The 11,086-nt window shown below is 52.3% G+C and overlaps 1 protein-coding gene across 1 annotated transcript in view; it reads left to right on the forward strand.

Annotated features, from left to right (window-relative positions):
• The window catches only part of LOC115082190 (zinc transporter ZIP4-like), a 72,267-nt gene extending 61,599 nt beyond the window's left edge, over window positions 1–10,668 (forward strand). Inside the window, 3 exon segments of the mRNA XM_029586441.1 lie at window positions 8,774–8,961; window positions 9,372–9,434; window positions 9,436–10,668. Of these exon segments, the coding sequence (XP_029442301.1) occupies window positions 8,774–8,961; window positions 9,372–9,434; window positions 9,436–9,501 (317 nt within the window). The 3' untranslated portion in view covers window positions 9,502–10,668.
• Window positions 10,669–11,086: the final 418 nt, after the last annotated feature.

The raw sequence follows: 11,086 nt of genomic DNA on the forward strand, positions 1-11,086 counted from the left end.
GATCAGATAGGATGTGTCTTGGGAGTCCATGAAGGCGAAAAATATGATGGATGAATAACTTCACTAATTCTGGTGCAGAGGGAAGACCGGGAAGTGCCACAAAGTGAGGCATCTTCAAAAAGCGGTCTACTGTAACCCCAGAGTGTTGTTGCCACTGGACGGAGGTAAATCCACAATGAAGACCATGGCTATATGCGTCCACAGTTCACTTGGAGCAGGAAGCGGTTGAAGGAGTCCCCAGGGGCAGCCAGATGGTGGCTTTTGATGGGCGCAGGTAGGACATGACTCTTCGTAAGTTTGGACATCTTTTCTCATAGAGGGCCACCAATAGTATCTTTGTAGCGAGGAGAGCATCCTAGCCTGTCCAGAGTGGCCTGCGAGTAGAAAGTCATTACCAGAGATCCTTAGATGGGTACATGTCCGTTAAAATGCTTTATTTAGGAGACTTGTTGATCCAATACACGCAATTTATTTATTTATTTATTTATTTATAGGTTCTTCTATACCACGGTTTACAGTGAAACATTAATTTAGCAACAGGCTTTACATGTAACAGTATAAAATGAACAGTAAAACAATAGCAACAGGCTTTACAGAAAAACATGGGTTTCAAATAATATGCATAAATATCGAACAATAGAATATTAATAACCATGTATTTGCAGGAGCAAATAATCCATCTGAGGCAATGCCCGACTCAGGCCGAGTTTCGCCCCCCACATGGGGGCTGCCTCAGGGGCTGTGTGAAATTATCTCGTATGAGTTTGCAGATCAATTTATTGTCATTGAATTTTTCTCAAAATTATGAATTGGAATTAGGAACCAGTAATGTAAATCTGGTCTTCTGCACAGCATTTGTGAGAACAGTGCTTTCAATCCGTTCCGTAGGAGACTGGTGTGCCGCTTGATTCAATGCTTTGATTGATCATTTGCAGCCTTATTGCCGATAAGCCTAGTCCAACACTGTTCTCACAAACGCTGTGCAGAAGACCAGATTTACATTACTGGTTCCTAATTCCAATTCATCAACAAGTCTCCTAAATAAAGCATTTTAACAGACATTACCAGGCATCTATTGTGTGTTTTGCCCTCATGGCTTTTTTAGATCGACTGCCTCCTTGTTTTATCAACCCATCTAAGGATCTTCCTTCTAAGTGATCGGGGGGACCACAGTCTTCCTGGCTGGCAATGTGTGTGCGTGTGTGGCGGCAAGGAGAACCTTCGCTGGGTCAATGATGTGGCATGGCATGTCAAGAACATCTTCAGTGGTGAATGAACGAGAGAGAGCATCAGCTCAGATATTCTTGTTTGCTGGCCCGTATCGCAAGATGAAACTGAATCAGATAAAGAACAAAGACCACCAGGCTTGTCTGTGATTCAGGCGCTGAGCATGGTGCAGGTACTCGAGGTTCTTGTGGTCGGTGTAGACTGTGATTTGATGCTGTGCTCCTTCAAGCCAGGGGCACCACTCCTCGAAGGCCAACTTAATCGCTAACAGTTCTTTGTCTCCTATCCCATAGTTGTGCTCCGAGGGGGAGAATTGCCGGGAGAAAAAGGAGCATGGGTATAATGTGTTATTGGCGGAGCATTGGCTGAGGACAGCACTGACCCCAACGTCTGATGTATCTACTTCAACATTGAAAGGTCGTCTGGGATCTAGGTGGCGTAGGCACAACTCTTGTGAAAACGCCTCCTTAAGTTCTTGGAAGGCTGTCATGGTTTCAGGGGACCACTGTGAAGGGTTGGCTCCCTTCAGAGTCATAGCTGTGAGTGGCACGGTTAGCGTAAAGTAGTTCTTGATGAACAATCTGTAGTAATTGGTGAACCCCAGGAATCTTTGAAGGGCCTTGAAGCCTGTGGGTTGGGACCAATCTCGAATGCTGTTAGTCTTTTTTGGATCCATCTGGAACCTTTGACTGGAAACCACGTAGCCCAAGAAGGGGACTGACTCCTGGTGAAAGGAGCACTTCTCTAAGTGATGGCTCTGAAGGTTTTGAGAGAAAACCAAAATGTCATCCAGGTATACCACTACACAGGTATACAGCATGTCTCTAAAGTTTTCGTTCATCATGTTTTGAAAAACTGCCGGGGCATTCAGAGGCCAAACGACATGACTAAATACTCAAAGTGGCCGTCGCGGGTGTTAAAAGCTGTTTTCCATTCGTCGCCCCGGCGTATCCTCACTAAATTATAGGATCCTCTGAAGTCCAATTTAGTAAAAATCTTGGCCCCTAGGAGCCTGTCAAAAAGTTCTATTATCAAAGGCAGTGGGTAACGATTCTTCTGAGTGATTTCGTTGAGGCCATGGTAGTCTATGCATGGCCGGAGAGAGCCATCTTTTTTTCCAACAAAGAAGAATCCGGCCCCAGCAGGGGACTTAGAAGGTCGAATAACGCCTTTCGCCAAGTTCTCTTTTATATACTCAGACATGGCGTTGGTCTCGGTCAGAGAAAGTAGGTAGACCTTTCCTCTGGGAGGCTAGGAGTTGGGTATTAAGTTTATGGTGCAGTCAAAAGAGTGATGTGGTGGCAGGGTGTCAGCGGCTTTCTTGGAGAACACATCTTCAAAAGACAGGTACTGCAGTGGAAGGCCCGGAAGGGAGGTAGTAGTAGTAGTGAGAAAGGGCACGGGAGAAACTGTCTTCAAACACTTCCCATGGCAAAAATTGCCCCAGCGAGACAACTGTAATGTACCCCAATCGAATTGGGGTGTGTGCACTTACAACCAAGGCAGTCCAAGCACCACGGGCTGTATGGCTTTGTCTAGAACCAAGAATGAGATGGTCTGTGTGCATCAACCCAGTGTGAAGTTGGATTGGGACCGGGAATCGGATGACTTCACCTGGTAATGGCTTGCCATGGAAAGATGACAAGAGCAGAGGCGTAGGTGTCTAGATGGTGGGATTTCGTAAGTGTTCCACAACTTGTCTCATTATAAAGTTACCACCTATTATGGTTTTGAGGTGATTGGTGGATTCTTAGGTGCTGCAGTGATGGCCACTCCCATGGGGAGGAGCCCCGCGGGGAACTGCAGTACCAGGCTAGACTCAGATGCACAAACACAGAGAGATTTTTTTATTGTGCAGCTTGTAGAGTTCACCAGAGGTGGCAGTAGTGAGCAGATTCCTGCAGCAGCAGTCTTGGGTCCTCAGCTGAGGAGACCCGTCGCACAATGGTGGTATAGGGAGCTCCAATGCAGATTTTTCAATGAGGAGCTGTAGGTGAGACAGACTGGTAGATGTTAGATTACTCACACTCTTGTAGCTGTAATGGTGGAGTTCCCAGCAGGTAGAAGTATTGGTAGCAGGCACCAAGGTAGACACCTCAGGCCCACGAGGAGCGAGTACCTGGAAAGCAGCATAGGGCCCCCGAGGAGCGGGTATCCAAGTTAGTAGAACCCCGGAGGGTAGAGAGAGCTTCCAGCAGCAGCGAGAAGCGGCAGAGCAGCTTAGACCGGACGAATCCAATCCTTGCTAACTCAAACTCAGTCAGCAAATGGGCGACCTAAATACCTGGATGCTGTGAAGTCACTCGAGGGGGACGCCCCCGAGGTTCGCATCAATGTTGGAATAAAGAAGTGGGTAGCGCGCACACATGCGCACCCTAGGAGGCCATCAGGTGAATCATGGTGGAATGCCTTGCCACAGCCATTCTGGGGATGCTGAGGAGTGCGGCAAGCAGACGCGGTCGCTATTTTCCCCGAGGCTGGTGGAGAAAGCAAATATTGAGGTGAGGCATGTGGGATGAAGCCATCTGAGTAGATGGACGCAACACCACCGGCCCCAGAATATATAAGCACCAATGTGTGAAACTCCAAGGAGTCCGAGTTGATAGAGATGGGCAATGTTAGTGAAGGAGATCTCCAGAAGATCCTAGGTCTGAGAGTTTCCCGGACAGATAGGGCAGGAGGGTGCGTTATGACCTGGTTGGCCACAATACAGGCAGAGGCCTGATTTTTGTCCACGACGCTTCTCTTTAGTAGATAGAAGACTATGCCCCAATTGCATTGGTTCTTCCTCCTCAATACTGGGTGTAGGAACCGTCTAGATGGTAGATATTGAGCGGATGCGGGAAGCACCTGATGAAACTTTCTTGGATCCTTTAACCTTGTGTGATCGTTCTCGTAGCAGACGATCAATGCAACCAGCGAGGTTGATAAGAGAGTCCAAAGTTGCAGGGAGTTCTCGTGCAGCTAATTCATCCTTGATGCATGAACTTAATCCCTCAAGGAATATGGCACGCAGAGAGTCCGGGTCCCAGCGTAATTCAGAGGAAAGAGTCTTGAACTCAATGACATACTCGGTCGGCGACCGGTTACCTTGTTGCAAATGCAGGAGTGTTGATGCAGCGATGGTCTGGGACCGGGGGTCATCAAATACTGAGCAAAATAGAGCAAGAAAGACCAGCAGGTCATTGAGTATCGGGCCCATCCACTCCCAAAGGGGTGATGCCCAGGCCAAAGCCTTCCCGTCCAGGAGAGACAGAATATATATAGTTTTAGCAGCTACATCAGGAAAACATGCAGGTCGTAGGGTGAAGTGCATGTTACATAGATTCAGAAAACCCCTACAGGAGGAGGGGGTCACCTGCAAAACGAGGAGGTGCTGATAAGGGCACTGAAAGCCGGGACAAGGACGCCCGTGGATCAGGAATAGGCTTGGCAGGCGTTGAGGCAGCGTCCAGCCGAATACTTAGCTGATTAATGACGTTAGCCAAAGTGTCTAGTACCTTTTGCTGTTCTGTAATATGTTGGGCCAGGCCAGAGATGGCCTGTATCACCGAGACCTGTGCCGGGTCCATGACTTGGCAATCTGTTAGGGTTTTGTATGTTTGTGGGCCCCTGGGCCGATGGGAGCGATGGTACCACCCACAGGGAGGAGCCCTGTGAGTCTCACAGTCGGGAGGCGAGGTCTCGGCAGGCTTCAGACACAGCTGTGGAATCGAGTCTTTATGAGAGAGACTCTATTCCACAGTCAGCTGTCGAACACCGATCAAAGCATCGTCATCGATACAGACGTCCAGCGACATCAGAACCACCTCTCTCCCCAGGGGAATTGAGCGCAAAGTGGCCAAGGAAACACCGGTTCCCTCGATGCCCGGGCCTTCAACCCAAGAACAAACGCCGATCGTTGAACCTCCACAGACTAAGCCCCAGAGTGAGAGTGAGAGAGACTGCCCAAGAAGCGGGCAGTGCAAGAGACAAGCACAATGTTCATGAGATGGGGTAAACCCAGAGGAAATACCTCCCAGTAGCAATCCAGTAATGGTCCGCAGAGCGGAGTACACCAATAAGTTCATCTCGTACAGATGGCTTGGTAGTGGCTATTTTCTAAGTCAACTTAATAGCAGGTAATGGACTTCTCCTCCAAGAACTTATCCAATCCTTTTTTAAACACAGCTACACTAACTGCACTAACCACATCTTCTGGCAACAAATTCCAGAGTTTAATTGTGCGTTGAGTAAAAAAGAACTTTCTCCGATTAGTCTTAAATGTGCCCCATGCTAACTTCATGGAGTGCCCCCTAGTCTTTCTACTATCCGAAAGAGTAAATAACCGATTCACATCTACCCGTTCTAGACCTCTCATGATTTTAAACACCTCTATCATATCCCCCCTCAGCCGTCTCTTCTCCAAGATGAAAAGTCCTAACCTCTTCAGCCTTTCCTCATAGGGGAGCTGTTCCATTCCCCTTATCATTTTGGTTGCCCTTCTCTGTACCTTCTCCATCGCAATTATATCTTTTTTGAGATGCGGCGACCAGAATTGTACACAGTATTCAAGGTGCGGTCTCACCATGGAGCGATACAGAGGCATTATGACATTAACGTATTTTCCCTTAGATGCATGGGGGAAAATACCTTTTGATTTAGAAGATAGGCCCCCCTGGTGGGTACTTTTAATGTGTCTGCGTTACATCACAATTACCCACACTGACTTTCCGAGGAATTTACTCACATAAAACGTGGTTTATGTAAGTGAGTGGGCTTGGAAATCTCGCCCTGGGGCGAGGGGTCCGAATGCATGAAAGCATGAGTGCAGCCGCGCACCCCTGAGCAGCACCGCTGCATGCACTGTAAGAACGCACCCCTGAGCAGCACCCCTGAGCGCACCTCTGAGCAGCACCGCTGCATGCACTGTAAGAACGCACCCCTGAGCAGCACCCCTGAGCGCACCCCTGAGCAGCACCGCTGCATGCACTGTAAGAACGCACCCCTAGCAGCACCCCTGAGCGCACCCCTGAGCAGCACCCCTGAGCAGCACCGCTGCATGCACTGTAAGAACGCACCCCTGAGCAGCACCCCTGAGCAGCACCCCTGAGCAGCACCGCTGCATGCACTGTAAGAACGCACCCCTGAGCAGCACCCCTGAGCAGCACCACTGAGCGCACCCCTGAGCAGCACCTCTGAGCGCACCCCTGAGCAGCACCGCTGCATGCACTGTAAGAACGCACCCCTGAGCAGCACCCCTGAGCAGCACCGCTGCATGCACTGTAAGAACGCACCCCTGAGCAGCACCTCTGAGCAGCACCCCTGAGCAGCACCGCTGCATGCACTGTAAGAACGCACCCCTGAGCAGCACCTCTGAGCAGCACCCCTGAGCAGCACCGCTGCATGCACTGTAAGAACGCACCTCTGAGCAGCACCCCTGAGCAGCACCCCTGAGCAGCACCGCTGCATGCACTGTAAGAACGCACCCCTGAGCAGCACCTCTGAGCAGCACCTCTGAGCAGCACCCCTGAGCAGCACCCCTGAGCAGCACCGCTGCATGCACTGTAAGAACGCACCCCTGAGCAGCACCTCTGAGCAGCACCTCTGAGCAGCACCCCTGAGCAGCACCGCTGCATGCACTGTAAGAACGCACCCCTGAGCAGCACCCCTGAGCAGCACCTCTGAGCGCACCCCTGAGCAGCACCGCTGTATGCACTGTAAGAACGCACCCCTGAGCAGCACCCCTGAGCAGCACCCCTGAGCAGCACCCCTGAGCAGCACCTCTGAGCAGCACCCCTGAGCAGCACCCCTGAGCAGCACCGCTGCATGCACTGTAAGAACGCACCCCTGAGCGCACCCCTGAGCAGCACCGCTGCATGCACTGTAAGAACGCACCCCTGAGCAGCACCCCTGAGCGCACCCCTGAGCAGCACCGCTGCATGCACTGTAAGAACGCACCCCTAGCAGCACCCCTGAGCGCACCCCTGAGCAGCACCCCTGAGCAGCACCGCTGCATGCACTGTAAGAACGCACCCCTGAGCAGCACCCCTGAGCGCACCCCTGAGCAGCACCCCTGAGCAGCACCGCTGCATGCACTGTAAGAACGCACCCCTGAGCAGCACCCCTGAGCAGCACCACTGAGCGCACCCCTGAGCAGCACCTCTGAGCGCACCCCTGAGCAGCACCGCTGCATGCACTGTAAGAACGCACCCCTGAGCAGCACCCCTGAGCAGCACCGCTGCATGCACTGTAAGAACGCACCCCTGAGCAGCACCTCTGAGCAGCACCCCTGAGCAGCACCGCTGCATGCACTGTAAGAACGCACCCCTGAGCAGCACCTCTGAGCAGCACCCCTGAGCAGCACCGCTGCATGCACTGTAAGAACGCACCTCTGAGCAGCACCCCTGAGCAGCACCCCTGAGCAGCACCGCTGCATGCACTGTAAGAACGCACCCCTGAGCAGCACCTCTGAGCAGCACCTCTGAGCAGCACCCCTGAGCAGCACCCCTGAGCAGCACCGCTGCATGCACTGTAAGAACGCACCCCTGAGCAGCACCTCTGAGCAGCACCTCTGAGCAGCACCCCTGAGCAGCACCGCTGCATGCACTGTAAGAACGCACCCCTGAGCAGCACCCCTGAGCAGCACCTCTGAGCGCACCCCTGAGCAGCACCGCTGTATGCACTGTAAGAACGCACCCCTGAGCAGCACCCCTGAGCAGCACCGCTGCATGCACTGTAAGAACGCACCCCTGAGCAGCACCTCTGAGCGCACCCCTGAGCAGCACCGCTGCATGCACTGTAAGAACGCACCCCTGAGCAGCACCCCTGAGCAGCACCGCTGCATGCACTGTAAGAACGCACCCCTGAGCAGCACCTCTGAGCAGCACCCCTGAGCAGCACCGCTGCATGCACTGTAAGAACGCACCCCTGAGCAGCACCTCTGAGCAGCAACCGCTGCATGCACTGTAAGAACGCACCCCTGAGCAGCACCTCTGAGCAGCACCTCTGAGCAGCACCCCTGAGCAGCACCCCTGAGCAGCACCGCTGCATGCACTGTAAGAACGCACCCCTGAGCAGCACCTCTGAGCAGCACCTCTGAGCAGCACCCCTGAGCAGCACCCCTGAGCAGCACCGCTGCATGCACTGTAAGAACGCACCCCTGAGCAGCACCTCTGAGCAGCACCTCTGAGCAGCACCCCTGAGCAGCACCCCTGAGCAGCACCGCTGCATGCACTGTAAGAACGCACGCCGGGAGGGGGAGGGGGACATTTACCTGCATACTCTTCGTTTTTTTAAAGACTCTGCGTGCCCACACGTTTACATCTGCTTGCTAGCGGCTGCACGCATGCGCTGCGCCGTCTTCCACCTGCCACCATCCATTTTCAAAGCAGGGTTGCATGCTGTCAGGAAAAACGACCCTCTAAAAGCCTCCGAGTATCTGTGCGGGCAGCGAAAAAGGGTCAAAATGTGCACATTTTCTCAAGCCTGAAGCAGCCCCCAGGGAAGGCTTCAGGCAAGTCGATCCCCCGGGTTAGGGCTGACGTTCCTCGTCTTTCCATTGCAGGGGACTTTGCCGCCTTACTCCACGCAGGCCTCACGGTGAAGGTCGCTCTCCTCCTGAACTTCGGCAGCGCACTCACTGCCTTCGTTGGCCTCTACATCGCTCTGTCCATCGCTACAAACGAGGCAGTGGAACAGTGGATCTTCACCGTGGCCACCGGACTCTTCCTCTACGTGGCTCTAGCTGACATGGTGAGTCTTCCTCAGTGCTGCCCCCCGCAGGTAGCGAGGTAAAAGCGCGATTAGTACAGGGAAGACGGAGGTACAATCAGTCACAATCCCTCCTACCCTGCCCCTCCATGCCAGCTCAGCCTCAGTCCCTGATCCTCTCCCCTCCACCCCAGCATCACGGGAAGCTCCTAATTCTGCTCTGCACACAGTATTAGGGGAGTTTCTGAGGACAGGGAGTGTTACAGAGCTGGGGGTGAGGGAATTATTTTGGTGATCTGTCCCTTTCTGTTTAGTGTGGGGTTAGTGATAGACCCTGGAGCTCACTCCCATATAAGAGGATTGATTGACCGATGTTATCTAATAATTTACTGGGGAGGGGGTTTGTAAGGGGTCCGGAGTTTCTCTCACTTTCTCCTTGGGTCTCTCGGCAGCTGCCGGCAATGATGAATGTTAAGGACAAGAGACCCTGGCTCCTGTTCTTCCTGCACAACGTGGGGACTGCTCCTGGGCTGGGGGATCCTGCTGCTCCTCTCTCTTTTCGAAGATAACATCGCACTCTGAGGACGCGCATTGCACGGGACGTTGGGACGCGCGCGCCGCAGTCTCCACCAGGAACCCTCCAGGGAGAAAAGAGTTAATGCGGGGACCGACAGCCAAGGCCAGACTGGGCCCCCTGCCACCGAGCAGAGATAATTCCCACACTCAAACCATCTCCCGCTCCCCATTGCCCTGTGCATCCACCCCAATGACATTCAAGTTCTGGTACCGTCCTGGTTTCCTCTGGTCCACCATCCTCCTGGTAAGAAGTGGCTCCTCAGGTCACATCGGGAGAGGAGAAGGAGGAGGCTGCTGGACATTGCTCTTCTGTGCACACAAATATCACTCCTCATCCAAGGGCCAGAGCTAATCCAGCGTCGCCTCCCACCTTGCTTTGTAGTCAGCTAGAGCCACCAAAAAAAGAGTGAGGCTAGTGCAGGACACAGCAGGCTGCTCTGCGCTTGCATTTCAACCACACTGCAACGACTCAAAAGCATTAAAAAAAAATAAAGGTGTGACACAGAATCTGCCAATTCCACAGGGCGCAAAGGCAGAGGAACACAGGGCGTGCAGTGGGGCAGTAATCACCAGATCCCTGCTGCATATAAATACACAAACTGCTGGCAAACGTAAAACCTTAACTGCAATTACTTAGTAAAATGCTGTGAATGCAAGCGGCAGCCAGGGTGGCTTCCATTGATGAATGGCCTTGGTTACGTGCACCACTCCGGGCGGATTCAGAGGCATCGCATCAGTGAAAGCCCGGCCACTGCAGCTCCATCCATCCAGGCCTGGCTGCCGCCTTCAGCACTTGATAAAAATATTTGCAGCTGAGGCTTTTACAAAAAAATCTCTCCCAGCGTTTTGCAGTTCTGTGAAAGGGCAGATGCTATACCCCACACATCTGTTTCTGGAAGGCCACGGTTCAGCCCTGCCGGCAGAGGTTCTGAGTTTTGGCACTAATTACAGGTCCAGTCTGGCTTCAGTCCCGTCCTTGAGGTTTTATGTACAGCTGAGCCTGGTTTTCCAATCTTTCTTAAGCAAGGCTGAAACGGTGGCCACTGGGTGAAGGTTACCCATGCCTTCTCGGGAAGCCGGACACAGCAGGGGTGGTTACTTAAAATAACGCCCTACAATATGTAAAGCTTACTCTATGCTTATGGCCAGGGACACAAGAACACTTAGACTCAGTAAAAGTATAATGTATGTTTATTAGTCAATATAAGTGTTCTCGGGAGATGCTGGGTACTGGGCGCGCTTCGTCTTACAATCTGACCAGCTTCTCCCTGGATACAGGAAGTGATCCTTCTTTTATAGGTAACATTCAAATAGAGGAAAAGGATAGAAGGTTCTAGAGACTTGCATGACTGCCCAAAGAATCATTTACATAAGTTGTGATGTCAAATGCATGATTAAATCATCCCTAACTATCCTGACTGGCTTCCCAGGATGTGTAGCCCATTTCCCATGACTTTCTTTGTTCTGGTAAAGGCAATCAACACGTCTGTAACTGTGTGGTTTACAAACTCCTGAGAATGGTGCCTGAAGCTCCCCTGTGGTTTCTTCTTTGTGACTCTATGAATAGACATCACCTGTCTGGTGCCAGCTT

The sequence above is a fragment of the Rhinatrema bivittatum genome, unplaced genomic scaffold (genome assembly GCF_901001135.1).
Source record: "Rhinatrema bivittatum unplaced genomic scaffold, aRhiBiv1.1, whole genome shotgun sequence".
NCBI lineage: Eukaryota > Metazoa > Chordata > Amphibia > Gymnophiona > Rhinatrematidae > Rhinatrema > Rhinatrema bivittatum.